We start from the raw sequence: 23,457 nt of genomic DNA on the forward strand, positions 1-23,457 counted from the left end.
ACAGAAAAGCTTCTTACAGAAGACGTTACAGGTCTGTGAGAGCCAGAGATTTTCCTTGTTTGAGGTGACCAAATACTTATTTTCCACCCTAATTTACGAATAAATTCTTTACAAATCCTACCATGTGGATTCATGGATTTTTTTTTTCACATTCTGTCTCTCACAGTTGAAGTGTACCTCTGGTGCAAATTACTGACCTCTGTCATCATTTTAAGTGGGGGAACTTGCACAATCGGTGGCTGGTTAAATACTTTTTTGCCCCACTGTAGCAGAAGTGGAGGATGAACTCAACTTGGGTGTCTATTGTCTTATGTAGTTTGGGAGTCCATTGAATGCTGGTGTGGGTGTACTTTTCCTCTGCGGTGGGGTCGTGTGGGCTGCCCCAGGCTCTGTGGGGCTTCGAGGTGCTGCTGCACCTGTGGCCCCAGGTCCGTATGATCCCTGTCCCCCTGCCATTGGTGGATTCCAGGGAACGGGGGTACCTACAAGGGTCAGCGGGAGAGCTGGCTCATTCTTTAAATGAACTGCTCAGCATTACATAAATAACATTTTGAACAAATGTTAGAAAGACAGAGTTACAGGGAAAATGTCTGCAAATGTTAACTGAACATTTTTTGTTACAACGTAGACATAATGATAAAGGTACTGGGGTGAAACGAAACTTTTAATAATAATAAGATACACAGTTTATTTGTGTATTGATAACAAACTATATTATCCAGCTATAAATGAATAATCTTAATTTTGTGCCTTTGTCATACAGTCTTAAAATCCCTGCAAGGCTCAAAGTGGCTGAGATATAACTCTACACATTTACTCCCTCTGGGTGGATCTATAAACATAGACACTGATTTCTATTTCGGTCTCCTCCTTTATCTGCAGCCGACTCTGCTCAAACACTGTAAAACTGCTGCAGTCTGTACTGCAACATCTATGTGAATGTCTTCCTAGTGTTACAGAAACGTTTTTACCTGATTGGAAGTTCTGACAGGTTAGCCACACCAAAGTGACAGGGTTGGTTCCTCAGGTTTGCTACATAACCCCAGTTTTCTGAGTCCACTGAGTCAATTCCAAATTAAAATGCCTAAATTTGATACTGGTAGCTTGTTCTTTTCATGATATTCTTCTAGCATGAAAAAAGAGAGAGTGGGTGGCTTTAAGATACTGAACCCCAAGTTGCTCTCCGATCCTTTCGTCGGGTGTGAATTTTAGATAGATAAAGTGCTTGTGTGAATGAGGCTCTATGTAATAGACAGTTCATTTAGCATATGGATATGTACACAGGATTAAAAAGCTGATTTTCATTGGAGACAGTCGTGTAGTTCCTTTGGTATTTTGAACTGTATGTTCTGTGCCTTTCCCTGACCCAGTATTTGATGGTGTTACACTTCTCTCTTCAATATGTTGCACTTGTCAGCAACAGGGGGGCCATGTTGGAAGAGTGCCTGACCTTTCATAAATCTCATCATTGTTATTTTGACTTATTTACGAGAGTGAGATGAAAGCAGACCAGCTTTACACCACCAGCAGGAGGCAAAGGCAGGGGAAGGAGTGTGTGTATGTGAGGGGTGTTTAACTTACTACCTTTGTCCTTCAGCCTGCACATTTAGGGCACACTAATATCCCAGAAGCACAGTTAAACAGTTCTTAACTCTCAGACAGTATGGCTTAAATGATCAGGTTCTCCTGAGGCACATATTACAACACAAATTGAGGCTAGTGTCACCTAAGCCAGCCTACTAGACCACAGCAGGAAAAACCCCATTGTAGAATATAAAAAGACATAATGATGATGTTCCACAGCAATGTCTGATGTCAGCCAAGGACTTTCAGCTACAACTACAACTACATGAAGTTATGGAACTATTGTATATACATGTATATAAATATAACCATATAACAAGTTAAATGCTGAACTATTCTCTTTGGAGTTTGGAGTTCTTAGTCAGCTACAGGTTTGACTCTGGCCATGCTTTGTGAGGTGAAATCAAAGAAGTAGAAATGGAACATGCTGATCATGAAATGCGTTATCATGTTAATGTGTGCTTTTCTTTTACCCTAACCCTAGTCATAACCATGTGTATTTCCTCCATCCTCCAGAATCCCTGTTAAGCTAAGGGAAACGCCCACTGCCACCGGGTCCATCCTCAAAGCACAGAACATTAGCATTCATTTAACATTGGTTTGAATATTCATCATTCTCTTGGTTCTAATTTAGTTGGCATATAGAACTGAAGATTACATGTGACTTTTACATTTGTCAACTGCTACGTTTTGTTGTCTGTCTTTCGACACACAGAAATGTCCTTTGATTCTTGTGAATGTTTGATGTGATTTTTAGTGTTTAGTTAGTAAAAGGTCAACAGACTCACAGCTATGCTGATTTTAAAAAAAAAAGAGTGTTCCTAAGCTATTAACAAGGTTAATAGCTAGATGTCCTGTTAATAGCTAAAGCTATTCACTGCTCTTAGTTAGAAAAACACTGCATTTCACGTAAAATTAAATAAGTTACTTCAATACATTCTGTATGGTTCATGAGTGTTGTAAAATACACAACACTCGAGTTTTACAGTTTATACAAACTGGCATGACTTTACCCCCCAAGTTGGCATATTTATGATATGTTTGATGTTTGATTCTTTTTAACATAAAGACACTTAGCTTCTGAAAATCCAAACACAAGTGCCAAAAGGAGCTAAAATGCCCGGTGGAGATGCAGAGCTGGGTGCTAATTCTCTGCTACTTGATCACCCACCACTCCACTGGTCCATTAATGACTCAGGGTACAAGTTCATGCATGGCAGGTTAGTGGGTTTAAGTTGTCAGTGAAGTTTGTGCGAGTGTGTGTATATCAGCCTGAGCACATGCTGAACAGACCCTGGCAAATGAGAGATCACCGATACCCCAGATAGCTGCATGTTTACAATACTGACCTTATAACCCTAGCATTAATGTTCCCTAGATGCAATTAAATAAGGTGTTACATATTTGATACAGATTCTGCAGCTGCCATGTATGAAACTACCAACAGAGCATGAACACTGTGTCCCATCTCTTTCTGTGTTACCCTGATTTTCCAAGCTATTTAGCTTCACTGAAAATGTTTTTTCCCCATAGAATTTGTACCTGTTTGTTTTATATACTCTTATTTTTTTCCTTTTTATGTTGCCAGTCCAAAATACTGACAGCTTGTTCCATTAGGAATTGATGTCAACAGCTGTAATATTTGTGGAACATGCATTGAGGGTCTTAACATAACATAAAAAAATCCCTGCGCAGACAGCCTCATGTCTATGCCTATTTATTTTCCATTTAAAAATGGCAACTAGGCAGCAGGATCAAAAAACATGCTGCAAATTTGTAGATATGAGATCATGCCATGTACTCCACTGACCAACCCCATCCTCCTCAAATGCATTTCGGAGCAAAGCCAACCCATGTGCCCTTAATTCTGTCATTCAGGGGATGCAACCTCTGCAGCCGACCACTGTGGTCAGCTGCTATGCCAGGCTCATTGTGTGCCCACACAACTGTGACCTTCTCAGGGATCACTAAGGAATCCACACTTCTGATTGAGATTCCACGTAAGATTAAGCAAGGCCCCTGGAAATCTATGTCAAGTGTTCTGTGTGTCAACCATCAGCCTTTAAAGTATGCGTTGTGTATTTTGCAGCTCACGTGCAGTCAGTGGCTGAAAGATTTGCACTTTCTGTGATGTCAGTGCCCTTGTCGAAAACATGTGTCTCAAAAACTTTACTATGCTATGTGTAATTGTAAAAATTGTTCTGTTCTTTTTAGGGCTTTTAATAAACTCCTGTCATTGCTAGTACTGGGTAGGACCTCCTTGTGTTTTGATTTTTCGTGGCATAGATTTAAAAAGCTGGAAACATTCATCAGAGATTTTGGTCCACACTGACATGATTGCATCATACAGTTGCTGCACGTCCTCCACATCCCAAAGGTAATTTGTTGGATTGTGATTTGGTGACTGTGGAAGCCATTTCAGTACAGTGAACTTTTTCAGATTTCTAGAAGGCAGCTTGAGATGATTTAAACTTTGTGACATTGTGAGTTTTCCTGCTGGAAGCAGCCATCAAAAGATGTCTGTCATAATAAAAAGGATGGATATTGTCAGCAATGCTGAAATTGGTACTAAAGGGCTTTCAAGGGTCCTGCGCAGTATCTTAGCTGTTCCTAGGACTGCACTCTTTTGGACAGAGATCTCAGATGTTGTTCCTGGGATCTGCTGGAGCAACTCACCCAGCTTGGGGGCCACTTCACCGAGCGCTCCGATTAATACTGGGACCACTGTTCCCTTCCTCCTCCACATCATCTCGAGCTCTTCTCTGAGCCCTTGGTACTTCTTCAGCTTCTCATGTTCCTTCTTCCTGACGTTGCTGTCATTCAGTATCGCTACGGCTATCATTGCAGCCATCTTCCTTTACTTGTCTACCGCTACTATGTTCAGTTGGTTAGCCATCTGTATCTGGATCTTAGCTCAGTCATTCTCCACCACCCTTGGGGGCGTCTCCCATTTTGACCTTGGGACTTCCAGGCCATACTCAGCACAGATGTTCCTATGTACTATCCCGGCAACTTGGTAATGGTGTTCCATGCATGCCCTGCCAGCTAGCATCTTGCACCCTACTGTTATGTGCTGGATTGTCTCGGGGGCTTATTTACAAAGCCTGCACCTGGGGTCTTGCGTGGTGTGATAGACCCCAGCCTCTATGGCTCTTGTGCTCAGAGCTTGTTCCTGTGCTGCCATGATTAGTGCCTCTGTGCCACTGTCCTGTCTTTCAGACCAGCTTTGTGGACCTTCCTCTGTCCTCTACACACCGTGCAGGGGCTTGTCCTTCCATGATGGTTCCTCCTCTTTCTTGGGTTTCTGCTGCCTGAGGCATTCACATTGTCAGTCATCGCAGTATTTCTGATGTACTTGTGGATGTTCACTCACTAGTCCTTGGTCCTTCCGCTTAGTCTACAATCTGTGGGTGAAACCCTCCTTTGGCCATCTTATTATCCCAGCAGGGTACCTGATCACAGCAGGGCGTAGGTGTTGATTGCCCAGATCTTGTTCTTACCATTCAGCTCACTCCTCAGGACTTTCCTTACTCTCTGCAGGTACTTGGTGGTTGCAGCTTTCCCAGCACCCTCTTTGTGGTTCCCATTTGCCTGTGGGATTCCCAGGTATGGCTCCCATACCATACCATACATTTCGCCAATCTGCATGACATTCCAATGTCCTTGTTGTACATGAAGCACGAACTTCATGTCACAAGAGATAAATAACAAGTATGATTCATTCATGTGAATATTTAATTTTTCAAATTATGTGTTATGGAAAGGTATGAATTACATTTATGAAAATCCGTACAGAACTGACGAAACAGAAGAACAAACAGTATCTTAACACAATCAATCCCATTCCTGTTGTTGACACATTTACTGTTTATTTATAAAATCACTATCTGTCATGTCAACTGAAAATTTAAATTGAAGGAAAACTGGCAAGAGTTTTTCATGGAACAGCTTTACTGTATGTACAAATGAAAAACAGGTGTTTTGTGGCTATGCTGTGAAAGCTAACATGTTGGCTCTTGAAAGGCCTTTTAAAAAAGAATGCAGGAGCAGAGATGACAGCTAGCAGCTGACCGTTTGTCCTTTGTAAAAAGCATCTTTAAATTTAGATTTAACTTGTCTTGTTGACATTTTCCAGTACAAGACAGGTTCACAACCGTTCTTGTACTGGATTACTATGATTTACAAAGAGTGTGGCAATACTCTGTCCTATTTCCTGTGGCATACACTACTATTGTCCCAAGATAATTTAATTGAGTGTGTGCTATATATATCATAAGTGGAATGCAAACATTTGGCCCTGGGTGACACTGTTGGACAGATGAAAAGTACTACTAAACCCTACAGCAACAAGCACCAGTGTGCCCACTTATCACAGAGGAAGAAGGTGGAGGGAAAGGAGGACATGAGGAAGGACTCAGAGCTGGAAGTCTAAATATCATGTTTAGAGTTTGAGCCCACTGATTAGGAGGTCAAGAGAACAATAGATGATGATAATCAGCAGAACAGATGACAATGAGAAAATCCAGTGTAAGCCTGGTGCACATTTCAGATGTGCTGAAGCACATTAAGAAGCTGAAATGGCTGCTTAAAAAAGTTGTTTTTGTGTGTGGTAGGTGTGTTTCTTTTTTTCCTTAAAATGAGATCGTACAATTTTTAATAAAACTGAGTTTGTATTTTAGGCAAACAAAGTGTCCTTTAACTATTAATTATTTATATGTGTCCAACAACTCCTTTAAATGAAGCAACTAAATCTAAATCTGAATCAACTAAATAAATCTTTCGGCTTTGTGCTTAAGATTATGCGAAAAAGTGTAATATAATGCATACAAACAAACATGTTATTTACAGCTCACTCAGACTTCTTTACATTGTTGGTCACAAACTTTAGATGAAAGGTATCAAAGGGAGCTGTCGCTAAGGTTAAAATTGGAACGTTTTAAATCATTCAAAATTACTTGGTTGGGTTTAAGCATGAAAAACAACCAGGTTAAAAAAAGATAACTGTTTTGGTTGTAACTGTTTCAAATGTCTGGTTTTCTTGTAATTTTTTTCTTGCAATGGTGATGAATCCCAGTTGAAGTGTGGGCATATCAACATGTCCTTCAGACACAAAATGTTCTTCCGTTGAAGTATATTGTAGATTCAGTGTCATTCGGACAGTCATGTTTGTGACTTCATGCAAAAATAAATAGATTACTTTTCAGTAATCTATTTGCAACGAGACCAGCCTGTCAAATAATATTTGCAGCCGCCTGAAGCTTGGTACGAAAATGAACCCATATTGAAAAGAACATAGTTAAATATAATGGATGGAGCAGGAAAGTACACTATAAATATTATTAGGCATTAGAAAATCTGTAAGGCTTGTAAAATTCAGAGCTTTCTGTATCTTCTCAGTTTCTCAGTTAAGCCTTTTAGCAATAATCGTGTTTGCTAGTTAGTCCACCTGTTAACACTTTTGAATCACTGACTGGAACTGAGAGAGTTTGCCAGCAAGCACAACTTCAATTCAGCTGCTGTTGTCTTGGTCTCTTGACAAGATAAGCATGTACGTCACCACCTGAGCAATGTGCTAAGCAGGCCACATTTATCACTGAGCTAAATTTACTAGTTGACCATCCTCTTATTTATCCATCTGACTGCATGCTAACTTAATTAAAGTTATATGTTACTAATCAATTATTTCAGATTTCTAAAAGAAATAAGCTGCCAGCCATAACTAAGTAATGCTGGTTAAAAAAATGCTGAGCCAACCTACTATAAGCCCAAGGTTTGATTTCTAAAGTGGAACTAAACTAGGTCCTAACTTTGAGCACTGCTCTGGTTCTTGGGCTGGTTTTAGGCCTTGGAGTCACTGGGTGGGGTGCTGTAGAGTGCTCCATCTGGGGACTCCATCATTCTGCTGGGGGACTTCATTGCTCACATGCACAACAATGTGAACTGAAAGGGTGTGATTGGGAGAGATGGCCTACCCAATCTGAAACAGAGGGGTGTTCTGCAAATTGGACTCATGCTAACCAAAGTTTGTCCATAGCAAACACCATGTTTGAACATGTGGTGTGTAGATAATGTAGTTCTGTTTGGTGCATCAGGTGATGACCTCAAGCTTGCATTGGAGCAGTTTTTGGATGAGTGTGAAGGAGGAGGAGTTCAAGTATCTGAGAGTCTTGTTCAGGACTGAGGAAGGAGTGAAGCATGAGAATGACAATCAGACTGTAACGACCTGTTGTGGTGAAGAGAGAGCTAAGCATAAAAGTGAAGCCCACAACTGGCCCTCAAACCCATGATCACTAGCTATAGCGTAGGGTGCTCGGTCTTTTGAAAGGGGCTCGGATTAGAGCCAAGTGAGGCGTTTGGGTTTGGGCATCTGACTAGCCCGGATAGATTTGAAAAAGGCGTTTTCGTCTGAAAATGCTCCGCGTTCACACTAGTGTTGCGCGTCCACACTAAAATGGCCGAAAACACTGACGTTGCAGTTCCGCGCATGCGTGAAACGCAAGACGGCTCGACTACCAAACTTGTGAGCAAACAAAATAACTGCTGTCCGATGCCGTCTGCCATCTTGGTTTAAGTGGTCACATGACTGCATTATATGACCAACATGCGTCATCGTTTTTGAAAGTCTGCGTTTTCGCTGTCCACACTGCGACGGGACAGCTCCATTTTGAAATGTATGCGTTTTCAAGAGCGTTTTCAAAACGCAGCGTTTTTCCTTGGGGAAAACGCTGTCTCAGTGTGGCCGGGAGGCCAAAACTGAGAGAAAACGATGTGTTTTCAAACGAAAACGCATTAGTGTGGACGTAGCCTAGTATACCTCCTCGACACCTCATAGGTGAGGTGTTTTGAACATCACCAAGAGGAGGCCTCGGTGCGTTTGGCTTTCCGTCCACACTGAGACGGTTTTAGGTCAAGGAAAACACGGAGCGTTTTAAAACACTCTCCAAAGCAGATACATTTGAAAACGCCGTTTTCGTGTCACAGTGTGGACAGCAAAAACGGAACCTTTTCGAAAACGATGACACATTTTAGTCATGTGATGCAGTCATGTGACCAATTAAACTAAGATAGGAGGGCATTACACAGCAGTTGTTTTGTTTGCTCTCAATTTTGACAGCCCTATTAAAGATTAATATCAGTCTGTACATGCTCCAGATAGCTTTTCTTCAAATTCTTTAATTCTCACTCGCTTTTGCAACTTTGTACTTTTGTGTTACTCGCAGCAACAACTCTACCTCATTGTTAGTCCATTTAAAAAACTCGGTGCTTCTCCTCAACATTTTGCTGCGATGTCTCAAAAAGCTGGAAAGTAAATAAATGGCAGACGGAAATGAGGCAGGTCGAATCGTCTTGCGTTTCACGCATACGCAGTACTGGAACGTAGGCGTTTTTGGCCGTTTCAATGTGAATGAACAACTCTGTGAAAACGACTGAAAATGATATAGTGTGGATGCGGAGCGTTTTCAGACGTTTACGCCGTTTTCAAATTTATCCAGGCTACTGTAGACATGGCCTATGTCTTAGCTGGCTTGGGAATGTCTTGGTGTCCCACTGGATGACCTGAAAGAGAAGATGCAAATGTCAGGTGTGAAATGTTTTCCCATTGATGGGAATGCAAGAAAAGTTGCGGGCCCTAATTAAACAGAAGGAGGGGTACTTGGAGACTCTGCCAACCAATACAAAAATGTTTTTACTTCAGTTTATTTCTGCAACTGCTCCTGCATCAAGTAAACTATTATTATCCCAGTCCAAAAACAGGTGCTAATCACCACCTTTAATGACTACACTGACAAATATGATTTCTATGCAATTATTTTAGGAATGTCTCAGAAATAACATTTTAAAAGCCTTTTTTTGTACAGTGTGTTTATTAAAGGTGGCTCATAATTCAAATGTTCATCAGTTATAAATGCTGCTGACAAACAAGTAGAAGAAAAGAATGAAGACATGTGGGAGCAATGTGGAATGGTAAACAGTTCAAGTGATGGAGATGAATCTAACCCAGCCATCTGACAGCAGTATAAGTTGATCCTGATACTGTCAGGAAGTTCCTGTTTCTGCTGGAGAAAGGCAAGAACTCTTGCCCCAAAGCGTTTGGCTTTATTTGCACCCTTCCCCTTCAGCAGCTTCAGCACTGGTGACTTCAGCTGAAATGGATAAAAGTCCAGTACAAAGTTGTTTTCTCAGTCATGCGAAAATCTGTACAATGTGGAAACTGCAGGAAGTGCAGGTGTGAATGCATGCGTGTGTTAATCAGAGGGAACACGGGTGAGGTGATGACTGGTGGAACAGGTGGCAGCTTCTTCAACCGGCTTCTGATAGTCCACAACATAAGGCGCCTAACGGCAGGGCCACGGCAGAAGGGGAATCACTTGTCTCCTTCCTCTCCCAACCAGCGTCTCTTGTAACAAGTATGTCTGCCAGTAGGTTTAGGCATGCGAGGTTTTCTCGGTTATGTTAGATTTGTTTGTTTTTCATTTTGGCCCTTGCCCACCCATAGATGCCAAATCCCAACTCATTAGATATGTAAATAAAGACAGCAATGATCAAATGTCAACAGTCAGGTTGTGCGACTGCTTGGGACTTGGAGAAAGTGGATCACTTTCATGTTGTGTCTCAGGCACCAGTAGATGGGTTTAACAGATGGAAATCAAAGGGCACAAGTGCTTATTATGTTTCATTACTCCCCATATATCTCCCCTCTCTATTGTCCTATATTACTCTTAATGAATTTTGGTGTTGGTTTCTTTTACTCAAACAAGTCTGTCTTATGTTTCATAAAACTTAACACAACCTAACTCACAATACTTGACCTTCCATGCCAGTTAGACAGATACACAATATAACCCCCAGCTCTAGAGGGATTTTATTTGTTAGAATGTTCCATATCTTTGACATTTTACTGTTTTGTTGATGATGTCATATCCGTCAGCAGATAAAAAGGACATCATCAACACAAAGAAAACAATCAAATAGGTGGTAGAGACCAAAACAGGGTTAAAACGAGAGTCAGTTGATCAGAGGAAAGACTTGTGACTCCTATCAAATAGTAATGTTGCTCTAAACATAAAAGTAAACAATAAACCAAGTAGACATTTTTAAAACCTCAGTCTGTATCCTTGCTCCCTCCCTCTTTTGACCTCTTGCTTCCCCCCACTCTGTCTCTCTCAGTCTATCATCCCTCCTCTTGCAGACACACACGGCACTCTGGCATTCCGCTCATTCCATTATAATAAGCCACATTCCCTGGAACACTTCCTCCACTCTCTCACTGCTTGTGGTCCCTGAGTCCCAGAGCAGACACCCCCCACCCTCCTCCCTCACACCCTCTTTTTCCCTCACCCGCCCTCCTCTGGTGCTTATCCCGGGGCGGCTGTGGCTCCCGGCGCAGATAGCCACAAGCAGCCAGAGCTTCCCATTGAGTTATCTGTCCTCATCTGTCAGTCTGTCAGTCACATTTGGTCACTCCGTCCTAGCTGCTCCGTGTATGTAGAGAAGTAAAAAAATAAAAGCAACACATCCAGTATCTGGTGAAGAAAACGAAAACCAGTGGAGGAAGAGAGGCAACCTGGAGACACGGACTCCATCACACCCATGAAAGACATGGGAGGAAAGGAAAAGAAGATTCTGGTGATTGCAAATGTGCACCCAGGGTGAGTGTTGTTTCCTTACCACTGCAGGATTTTCTGTGGAGAAAGGTGGAAAATCCTTCACCGCTGTCATATTCTAATCCCTGACTTAAATAGTAAAAGAAACATTTTTGATAGTGACTATTTTTGTTAATGGCAAGAAATGCAAAGCAACATTAAACTTGCATGATGACCGTGTTTTGAATTCTAACACCTCTTCTCCTGTGGGATCGTTTGCACCAAGTGCAAGATGCCGCTTGTCCAGTTACCCATATGCTGTATGCATGTGAGACAGATTTACTCTCTGGGAAGCTTTGGCTTAAAAACTATTTGAAAAAATAAAAAACAAAACATATATTTGAAATGTAAAATATAACAAGTCTTTATCCCAAATCTCTTTCTTACACAGTTAAAGGGTTCCCATGACTGTATTTATGTGTAACAATGCAGTAAATTGGGAACATTTGATTAATGAAGTCTACTTAACTTTGTTTCAAAGCAGAAAGCAGGTGTTCTTGATGTGGACTAAAAGGAGAGCACTGCTTTGTTCTTGGCGAAACTGGAAAGTGCACTGTGTGGAAGTTCTACGGTTACACTCTGTTACTGCCTGGGTTGCTGAGTAGTTGTCAGCACGAAGGATTGGAGGGGATGTGGGCACTGAATACGCCTAATGGGTATCAGATTAGAGTCTGCATACGTACTAGGCATGTATATATGAGAAACTGCTGTTTGATTGCACAAAGTCTAATGCAACGGCCGCAAATAGTTTGCGCATTTTTTGAGAAGGCAGTGCTCATATGAACTCCATGCACCTAAAACGCATTTAAATATGCATGTAGGCATATTGTATATGGCACTTGCAATGGAATGTCGGGGTTGCCTGGGCTCAGTAACAAATTGGCTTCAACCTCAGAGAACCTCCACAGTCCGATGGCAGATCACACCTTGGCTTTAACTGTGATGAAAGCGTGCTGGCAAGCTAAAAAGGAGAGAATGTCGAGTTTAGATGGAGAAAAATAAACCTGCTGATCACTTGATATCATAGTGTCGGGCGGTCAACTCTTTTAATTTGATGCCTGTTCATTTGTAATGACCGCTGCCCCTTGAGTGCCCCCTCTAATTAAGCAGTGTGGACTGGGATTCAGGTTCAGCATTGCTGTTTCATTTTATTAGTGATCAGCACTGGTGTTGAGTAGCATGTCCTTTAACTGAGGAAATTTAAAAAGCTATGCTTTTTTAAATACTGTATGTTGTTTTTTTAAAAAATATACATATTATAGCCTGTTTTTATTCATTCATTTGGTGTGAGAGAAGGCACAAATATGGTTGATTATGGATGACAATATTCCCTAATATTCTACTCTCCATATAGACACACAGACACCTCCCCCACATTCCTGTGGTTTATAGGCTTTGATGGCTGTTTCCATGCAGCTACTAAACCAGGACAGCAGAGGCCCCAGAGAGAAAGATAGCAACCTGGGATTGAAGACTGTCCATTCCAAGCCACCACCCCACCCCCATTTGAGCCGACTGGCACAAGGCCTTCTATTCTGGCCTAACACTTAAAACAGGTCTCTCATTTGCCCTATTGGTGTTTCTGTGTCATGCCTGCATGATAAAAAACACGGCCCAACAGAGCTTGGCCTTAGGTTACCTCCACATGGCTGCATGGGTACTTCCTGCATACACAAATGCATCCACATGTGGACACAATGCAAGCAAACGGAAGTGCAGCCGACTTTGTGTCTCCTCGCCCCACTTAATGTTATCTTAGTTAAGTGTGACTACAAAGTGTGTGTACCTAGCAGCAGATAATTTCTGGATCTGCATTTGAAAATTTGCCACAAGAAACACTGATTGTGCAGAATTTGTTCACTGTGACTCAAATCTGTACACGGTGCTCTATTTGGAAAAAGTTGATTAATTCTCCTTCCTGTGCTCCAGTCTTTGAGCTGAAAGGAACCCAAACATATTGGACACTATAAAAAGAAAGGCATCCATGTTTTTTAAAGGCGTCCATGTCAGATCTACACTTCACTGCTAAACACATTTTACCTGATTGTAAAAGTGGATATATATAGATTACCAAATTGGGGGTGGGGGGGTGGGGGGGGGGCACAGAGCCATTGCAGGGGGGGCGCTGAATATGTTTCCAAACCAACTTCATTCTAAGCCAAAGACTAGAAAATATGGTGAAGCATGTCTTCCCTTTGGTTTCACCTGCACAAGTGCCGAGGTAGGTCTCCCTGCAGGATTGGTTTTCCCTTCGTCGGGAGCAGCGCTGGGCTGTTCAAATCACGGACAAACAGTATCTCACATTCTTGATAATAACTAACTACTCCTGACATTTTGGAGATGTTAGTTCTTTATACAGTAAAGTTACAGCGGGATACAAATAATATCAGGCTGATCCTGCCACGATTTGTTCCCTCGGTTCAAATCCCGGACAAACAGTATCCCACCGTTATTTATTATTACACAGGGAAAAAAAACAACTACACGTAAAATAATTACACCGTGACGCCTCTGCCTTTCTAAATGGAGGGACAGTAACTGCGTGTGTGTATGTAAGCGTGTAAAACCTGCAGATAGTCAGATTAACAGTATTTTGTCTCTATCTGCTATTCTGCAATTCATCTCATGTAAACAATAACGTGGCGCACAGCGTGACGTGAAAAAAAGGCACATACCTTTGACGTTGCGTGGCGAACTCTGTATTCCTCGTCCACACATAAACGCAAAAAAGGAGTTTTAAAAAATCTCCGTTTTCGGTGACTCCAAACGCCGTTTACGTGTGGACGAAACAGCTGCGTTTTTCAAAAATACACGTGTAGGTGCGGACGTAGCGTAAAAGAGTTAGTAGTTTATTTTCTTACTACCTGTAATTTATTGCAGATTACTTGTATTTGCTTAATTGTTTACTAAATATCTGAGGTGTGAAATAAACGCAATGGAGCAAAATATGGGTGTGTGTGGTTGGAGGATGTGTTTGTACATTTTTCTTGTAAAACAAAGGGGGGCCTAGCAGAAAATGTTTGGGAACCACTGTCCTAAAGTATGTTGTTCCACTAAGGTTATTTATGAATGGCCCTGTTAGTGCTTTACAGTGACGGGAAACTTTATTACTCCGGCAGCATTTGTGCTGTGGCAATCATTTGAGAAGGCATAAAAGACAGGGAGGAGTGTTTTATTGCCACCTGTTGCTACTGTCTTTCATTGTGTCCCTCACTGTGATTCTTTTCAGTGTCTCCAGCTTGTACTTTGTAAAATTAACCTGTTACAATAAACCTACAGCTGTGTATAGACACAGAGTTTGGCAACAATCCCTAACACAAAGATATAGTTTCACCTGAAAAACACCTCATTTCTGTCTCCTCCTGCTAGTATTGGTATCATACATATATTAAAACTATGGACAGTTTGAAACCCAAACTATGGACATAGCTTGGGTTTCAAAGGCAGGTTTGGACATTGATGTCTCCTGTTATTACTGTACCCTTGTGGCCAACTTGGCATCATAGGGGGTTTTGAAAGATGCCAACAGTTTTCTGGTGCTCATCTAAACATACACTTGAGGCTTCAAACAGTCCCAAGGGTCTTCATGATTCATTGCTACTTTAAGAGTTATGAGACACATGCAGTTTGTCCTGTCGGTTACATGGAAGGATTAGGATGGAGAAGACAGATAGGAACCCCCCTGCCATTTTATAGAGAGGGATTACTAAATGCTGCCAAGCTAAGCAAACATACACAAACTACAGCAGTGCTTGGACATGCTCACTGCCAGGGGGTACATGAAACAGCCGCATCCACAATGCCTTTATGTAATGGGCGGCTGAAACAACAACCGGAATGAGTCAAAGCGACCACAATGGAAAGCAAACTAATCAGTTTTAATTCCTGTCCACCTGGCAACAAGCCTTTTGATAGCTCATGCCTCCTAATGGTTTTACCATTTGAGGTTTTTTCCATATCTGGTGATAGCGCGCCCCTTGACCTTCACCCTGCACTACAGAGAACCCAAAATAAAGCCCTATAAAACAAACGACCGAAGGGTCAGCCTGTCTGACAGAGCAAACAGGACAGGCAAGGGCTGTGGGCCGTCTCAGCACCAGCTGACAGTCAAAACAGGCCCTCTTCAAGATAGATTTGAAGCCACAGGAAGGGCAGTTGGCAGTGTGTCTCACAGTGAGTGGCAGAAATAGTTCTTAGCTTTTAGGCTTGCATTCAATTAGTAATATGTAAAATTCACAATGTTCTGCTCATAGGCCCCAAAAACCTAATATATTTATGGATTTAGCTACATGGACTCCCCAACAACTTGTTTTTAAGCATCACTCAAGGATAAAATAGGATGAAATTTGTAAAAGGAAGTCATGGTTTACTGACAAATAAAGTGGTGGACATGTTTTCTTTTGCCATATGCACTGTGTGTGGTCACACCTGATTAAAAAGTCATTGTGAAAGCTGGTTCCATGAATCAGTATTATGAAGGAATTTTTCTGTATTCAGCTAAGCAGGAACAAAGTCTCCCTTTCCTTCCTTTCAGGATGTTTTAAATACTTCTTATTTTTAAAAAAGAGCTGCAGACATCTTTATTTACATATTATGTTTTCATTGATTCATCACACGTGACTCTTTTCTTTCTTTCTCCTTGACTGAGTTTAAGTAAAGTACTAATAATGTCAGGTCACGGGACATTTTGACAATTCAAATACTTTGCTGCCTATAAATAGAGTGAGCTCCAAAAAACTATGAAGCCAGATATGCCTTGTGGCAGCCAGAGGCATAGCTTGTAAATAATTGCACTTTATAGGATGTTGGTTTTGAGAAGCGCCTCAGCAAAAGGCTGCAGGTACAGGATGTTGTCCATTGTTTGCATGAACTGCAGTTATGCTTTGTGTTCCACCTGCTAACTGCCATCCTCATCCCGAGTAGATAAATACAGTCATTTAGTCAAATAAGTGCAATGCAGTTATTTGGGTTTTTTTTAATAGCGATGTTGATCTATTTTGCCTCTAACTGTTAATGATCGTTTGCAAATTAGTATTCACAAAAATGTTCTACGACGTGTCTCATTGAAAGTTCTTGGAGAAGGGAGTACAACTTACAAGTGCACTTTAAAAGTGACATGTTATTTTCCTGCGATTCTACATATGCAAACTTTGTTCAAACATTTTCACACTTTCATCTACCTCTAAGTTTAAATGATCAATTTACCACAAACCAATTCAAAGGTGAACAGAAATAAAAGAAAACAATTATACAGTTTAAATATATCCCCACTATTAACAAATCACCAAATGTAAAAAAAAAAGAAAAAAGAAAAAAAAAGGCCAATATAAGAAGCAGTGACAGGTGCATCCATGGCCACTCTGTTGGTTCACTGAAGCTGAAATCCTACCCCGAGAAAGCCTCTGATGCTGAGGAACAGCTCTGGCTGTTACACACAGGTTTCATTAGAGGCTTATGCACCATGCTGAAACTGCAGCCACTCTCTGGCCTCTGTAATTGTCAAGAAGAGCTGGAACATTTACACTCTAGAGGTATAAATATCCCCAGTGATCTTCCATGACTTCCCTAGAGGCTCAACAGGTAGAGCACAGCAGAAAGCCAGCTGTCGCTAGCAGGCGTCAGAGTGGATTTCTCCACCACATCATCAGTCATCTCATTTGGATCTGACATACTGCTTCACACTGGAGGCCTGGATCAAAGCGTATGGGATGTACAGCTATTTCAACAGTGTAGATTAGAGCGAGCAAGAGTATATTGCTAATACTAAGGTATCAATCCTTTTGATATTACATGTGGCATTACTACAGGGAAAGCAATTTTCAAATCACTGAACAGAACTGCTGTCTGTCAGTTTATATTTACATGATCTCTGCATCATAAGTTTTCAGTTATCTAGAGTCACAGTGGCAACGTTTTGTCTGCACCTTGGCTCAGTTCTAATTCTGAATTTCTTTTTAATCATATTCCCTGATGGATGATTTTAACATGATATTCTAAACGTCCAAAGTGGAAGCAAAGGCTTCAGATTGATTTTTTTCCTGCTACATTACTTTAGATGAAAAGTGTTCAAACAATTTGAAGCCATAAAAATACTAATAAAGGAAAAGACAGAGTATTGTGTGTAAAGTATTTAAAAGGCAGTGCAAATAGCCTGGATTTCAGTTGTGTGATTGTGCATTTGCGCATGTGTTTTATGTGCTTCTGTCTGTCAGCTGCCCTTCAGGAAAAAAAACCCATTGCCTGTTGATGAATGATTTGCGGATCCAGTAACTCATATCAGGGGGCATCAGGGAGAACAGGCATTTTAATATTTTACATATCTCAGAGCCGCAAACACTAGCAAACCAGTCACAAAAGCCTGTTTGCATGGTTCTGCCAGAGGTTTCTTCCTGTTAAAAGGGAGGTTTTCCTTCCCACTGTTACCAAGTGCTTGCTCAAAAGGGTGTGTTGGGGCTTTCTCTGCTTTATTCTGTGGTCTTATTCTTGCATCATAAGGTTGCTTGAGGTGACTGTTGTTGTGGTTTGGACCTATATAAATACAATTTAATTTAATTGAACTATAATTTTACCTGTATGTGGTTTCAAATTAGATTTTCACTGATGTTTGTCTCTCAGGAGGTGGTGAGGAATGAGATCCAGGTTATTATTGTCTTTACTTTACAATATAATGAACTCTAAGATGACTGCTGTTGTGATTTAAAGCTATACAAATATAAACTGAACTGAATCTTTTTGTGTTGATTTCTAAGACTAATGATTCTAACAGCAGATTTTATCGAGTGGGTTCATGATTGGTTGTCATAATTTCAGGTCGGACAAGAAGACTCCCTGTAACGAGTCCCTTTCTGCTAATAAAAATGGAAAACCTCCCCCATCAGCTGTACCACCACCGATACCCATGTCTCCCATTGTTGAAAAGATGGAGGGACTGAAGGCCATCCGCAACCGCAGCAACAGCCTCCGCCTGGGCCGCCTGGCCTTCTACCGACACCTGGAGAAGGTGGAGACCATGCGCTGTTTCTGGGAGCTCAAACATGTGGAGCTGGAGGGAAGAAACCAACAGGTAATATGCACTCATTCTACACTCCTCGCTGTTATTGTTCACACATTACACTGAGGTTTGTGATCGGGTGAATCACTGATCTGGATTTGGATCACTCAGTGTTGTTTTATTCAACACTAATCGGCTTAGGTAAAAGGTTCTCTATTCACTCCTGACTCAACTGACAATTAAATATCAGCTTCTCAGACACTATTCTAGTTCACAGCGCCTCATAGAAAGCGTAGCATTCATTGACTGGGGTTGGCATGCAAGAGGCCTTGACAGGTGAAGTACAGCAAGCTCACTAGAGGGCGCTGCAGGTCTATTTAATTTTTTTATTGCTCACTTGAACCTCCTCAACTCTGCCCGTCTATCATACAGTACATAAAACCACACACTGAAATGAATTTGGCTCTTCACAGGATACAGCTCCAGTTGCCACAAGATGGCAGCCCTGGACTGCTTTGCTCTGCTTATTTAGAAAGTGGATACATACTTCTAGGATTGATCGCTTTATGAATATGAGCTACAGTCAATGTCCATACGCTTGCTTCTAAGTCAATCTTAGTTTGTCAAAATTATTTTTTAACTTTAATAACTTGTTATGGTAACACTTTATAATAACTACACACTATAAAGCATTATTAACGTATTAGTAAATGCTTCATTCATTATTTACAAAGCAGCCTTTTTAAAAAGCGGCAGACTGTTGTGTGTGCCACTGAGGCAAGTGGTTGAAGTCCACATGTAAAGAGACGATTTGTGTTTATTTACATTGTAAAGCACTAAAATGCAAGAGTCCTCCTCCCTCCATCATTTGTCTATTCCAGCTGTGTGCTAAACTCTTTTAGATGCTGAAAAGAGGCTACACCAGTGCATTACACAAGCAAGAGGACAGACAACACAGACGAGGGGTAAAATGTGAAAAATTAGTGTGCCAGGACAACTTATAACTAATAAAATGTAAAAGAATAATAACAAAAATGCACCAGGGAGAGAAAGAAGGATCATGAAGTACAGGTGAACTCAATAAGACTCTAACAGGGGCATCAAAAAGAATGAGGGAAAACAATAAAAACACTGAAAATCAGCTCAGCTCAGTAAGGCAAATATAGAAGGAACACAGTAGGCACGACAAAAAAGAGTAAGAGTAAGAAACAATGAACTAAGACGTTATGACAGAAGCCCAGGCTGTGAGAACTGCATGGCAATTTTGGGCAAGACTAACAGAGTATAGAAAATCTGATAATGTACACTAACTAATGATGCCTGCTATATTTTATATGTCACATTTTAAATCTTAGTTGGCAATTTGGTGATAATGGCAACATTATTGCTGCCAGTTTTTGCTTTTCTCAGGAGAATATTATTACACACACACGCGCGCACACGCAGGCCTAAAATGGCTTTTATGTTTGTACCAGCGTACTTTTTGGAGCCAGTTTAAAGGTAATAAATGACAAATTAAGAATACACTATACCTGTGGTGGAATAGAATCTACACACAACAATGCTCCACAAAACACTGTCTCTTAGGAACAACTATATGTTGTCGTAATATCGCAGGCTAGTTTCCAGATCCACCAGCATCGTTACCTAATGCTGACCCTTCTGCCCCTGATCTGTTTGTGCAGAGGTTCTCCTCATATTCCCACTGGGGAATGTTTGTCCTCCCAGGGTTCCTGCTCAGCAACATTTATGACCACTTAACCCCCCACCCCCAACTGTTGTTGCTTGTTAAATCAAGCTTGCCTTAGAGTGCTGCAGTGAAGAATCTTCAATATTATGTGAACACCTGTAAAGTCCTTTGTCTTTTTGAAAAGGTCTATTCTACACTTTTGTCAAACTGATAAAGTAAGTTTTGACAAAGAGGACAAGAAAAAGTCTCAATATCTCTTAAAGAAACATTTAGAAGCACCAAAGTAAAATATTCTTAAGAAAAAGCTGAAAACATGAAAACAGCAAAATAAAACTTTACACAAAAAAACAAACATTAACATGTTCCACTATCACTGTACAACTGACCAGATCTATAAAGACAACTCTATAAAGATAGGCAAGCATGAGAAGTCTTTTGTCTTTCTTTCTCCTCTTTTCAAAGTGAAATTAGGGGGCGATCGTGGCTCAAGTGTTGGCAGTTCATCTTGTAATCGGAAGGTTGCCAGTTCGAGCCCCGGCTCGGACAATCTCGGTCGTTGTTTTCTTGGGCAAGACACTTCACCTACCGCCTAGTGGTGATTGCCAGAGGGCCCGATGGTGCAATATGGCAGCCTCGCTTCTGTCAGTCTGCCCCAGAGCAGCTACAACTGTAGCTTGCCTCCACCAGTGTGTGAATGAATAGTGGAATTGTAAAGTGCTCTGACAGTCTTGAAAAGCGCTATATAATGCAATCCATTATTATATTATTAATATAAATTCAGAATTTTACACATTAAATAAGTGTACCCTTACTGCTTCCTGAAGAATTAAAATCATAAATAGCAGCCAGGTGCTGATAATAAAATACACACAGTTGACTGATCAACAGCGAGTGCGAGCAGCGCTATAAAATTCTTGGCAGTTTGCTGAAGCATTCAGGTGTGTTAACACAATGCTACAGTCTTTGCAGGAGTTCACATCCCAGCAACTTCACTCAAAGTCAGCAAAAAACACAGGAGCTAAATCTCAAAATCTCTCTGCAGGCAGATGGGCAATCCCCCGAGTGGAGAGCGCACCAAACTCTGCTGCACCATAAAACCGCCTTTAGTGTGTTATGTTCAAGTTCATTACAGTAAAATAACAAAGAGTCAGAACAATTCAGTTCCTTCCCATTTTTATTTATAACGGCAAATCACAACAACAGTCACCTCAAAGTGCTTTACACAGTAAGGTAAAGACCCTGAAATTATACAGAGAGATATTATTGTAGGGTACAAACATGCGTGGTTTGTTTGGAAGGGTTGCCTGGAGACAGCCTCTTCTCTCTAAAAAAAACACGGTAACATGGCCTAGGTTTGCAAAGTTGTATCTGAACAAACCACAAGACTTCAGAAACAATGTCCTTTGGATAAATAAGACCAAAGTAGAAATGTCTGACCATAACACAGAGTGACACCAAACAGCAGGACAAACACCTCGTGCTAACTGTCAAGCCTTAATGGTGGGGCTTTTTAGCAGTAACGGGACCAGAGCACCTTGCCGTCAAGAAAATTACCATAAACTCATCTGTATACCAAAGTATTCTAGAGTCAGTTGTGAGGTGTTGCTTTTCTGACAACTGAAACTTTGTCACAACTGGTCATACGACAGAACAAGGTTCCTATGCACGGCAGCAAATCAGCAGCAGAAGGACTGAAAAAGGAAAACCTCAAGATGTTGCGATGGCCCGGTCAAAGTCCAGACCTCAATCTGACTGAAATGGTGTAGTTGAACCTTAAGGGAGCTGTGCATAAACAAATAATAAAGTGATACGGAGAAGTTATTGTTGCTAAATGTGGTGATCCAAGCTAGTAAACACACTTTTCATAGGACTACGTAGAGTTCCATACAAATATTCCTTTTTACATGACCTCCAATAATTAATACACAATATTACCTTAAAAAGAAGGTCCCCTTTTCCCCGTCTTTGACTCACTATGGACACCATACTGCACTTACAAAGGCTTCAGCTCTTGTTTTAATGTCACCCGTGCTGTTGAAGAGAATGCAAATTTAGCAGCACTCAGTTGCAAGTGTTTGTTTCCAGTCATGCATGCTTGTGTAACTGTTTGCCATGAGGTGTGTCTGCAGTGATGCATGCACTTGTCTTTGCCTATATGTGAGGCTTAAGTAGGAAAAAGCGGCTGCCTGGGAGGCAGACTAAAGAGGGCTGAAACATGTATGAAGTGCTGTGTCTGAAGTTAAAGGATACCACAGGGGTCTCACTGACATGCCTGCAGCAGCAGGGACAGCAGCAGGCATCTGATTCTGCGTACAGCAACGACACCCTGAACCCTACACCACCTGTCCCCTTCTCGTCTCAGAGACAGCGTGTTCTCTCCTTTTAGGTCCTGTGGTGGGAGGTAGGGAGGAAGCCGGGTGGAGGGTGAATGGGTGGCTGGGTGGGCGGGTGGCTCGACTCCACAGAAACCCTGTCCTCTTCTGATACCGCTGCAAGCAAACGATTTAGCATTACATGATACAGGAGCCTAGCTATTTCATAAATAAGGCCTGCTGCCTCTTCCCTTGTCAACATCTTGTTGCCAGCCACCCAAGCCAGCAAAGAGCCTGAAATAAGACGGACAGCCCGTGCAGGCAGACAGCGGGGACAGGAAGAGGAAGAGGAAGGCTTCCATCATGGAGAACTTCCTAAGGGATAAAGATCTTTGGATCTTAGGCAGTGTGTGTCTGGTGGCCACTTTTCTGTGGCGACGGCTGTGGAAATTATTCTCCACAAAGAAGAGAAGAAAGACTACATCATCTTCAGATGCAGAGGTAACAGAGTGAGACAGTAGTTTAGGTCAATGCAGCTGTGCTACATCTGCACAGGTGAATATGGGAGCATGCATGAGGGTCACTCAATCTAAACAGCACAAGTGTAAAGAGTAAGAAATATAGAAATGGGGAAATCTGGCATCGCTCATGTTGTGGAATATGTTAGAGCCTGACAAGCTGCAGCTCTCTATTAAGCAGAAATTAAGTAATGGATGTTGTCACATTATCACTCAGAGGGATGCTGTCTTGATGCCAGAGTGATGCAATCTGATTCTGAGATTCTGTTTGTTAGTGGTGATTGTTGCTTTGACCACGTCTGTCCTGTAAGAGAAATTCTTATATCAATTAACCTCCAGGTAAAATAAAAGTGAAATGAAAAAGAGAAACAAATTAGTTTTAATGATGATTCGAATAAACACCACAGTAATTAATGTGTATTAGTTTTTGCACAAACTGATTTTCTGGACTTTCAGATGATTGGCAAAATTTCTGTTAATAATAAAATAACAGATTCTGTTTAATAATGTGCAGCACTGGCACCTATATGGATGATCTGAAGTGAGAAGGCCTCCATGCTAAAAGAGCACACATGCACACACTTTGGTGGCTTGTGATAGCAGAAGCCATTGGCACTGCGTGCAGGTATTTTGATTATCATATCTTTGCAATGAAGATCTTAAAATATCTCAGCTCAGCTATGCTGGTGTTATCTGTTGGTAGTGTCTGATTTCACTC

General features: G+C 41.3%; 1 protein-coding gene across 1 annotated transcript in view; it reads left to right on the top strand.

Moving 5' to 3' along the window:
• Window positions 1–10,947: 10,947 nt before the first annotated feature.
• The window catches only part of mylk4b (myosin light chain kinase family, member 4b), a 34,116-nt gene continuing 21,606 nt past the window's right edge, over window positions 10,948–23,457 (top strand). The window contains exons 1-2 of the mRNA XM_085252129.1: window positions 10,948–11,234; window positions 18,039–18,291. Coding sequence (XP_085108255.1) covers window positions 11,176–11,234; window positions 18,039–18,291 — 312 coding nt within the window. The 5' untranslated portion in view covers window positions 10,948–11,175. The remainder of the gene's footprint in view (window positions 11,235–18,038; window positions 18,292–23,457) is intronic.

This window comes from Mchenga conophoros, linkage group LG17 (assembly GCF_057382185.1).
Source record: "Mchenga conophoros isolate Kocher_MC1m ecotype Shallow Benthic linkage group LG17, M_conophoros_male_GT1.1, whole genome shotgun sequence".
Taxonomy (NCBI): domain Eukaryota; kingdom Metazoa; phylum Chordata; class Actinopteri; order Cichliformes; family Cichlidae; genus Mchenga; species Mchenga conophoros.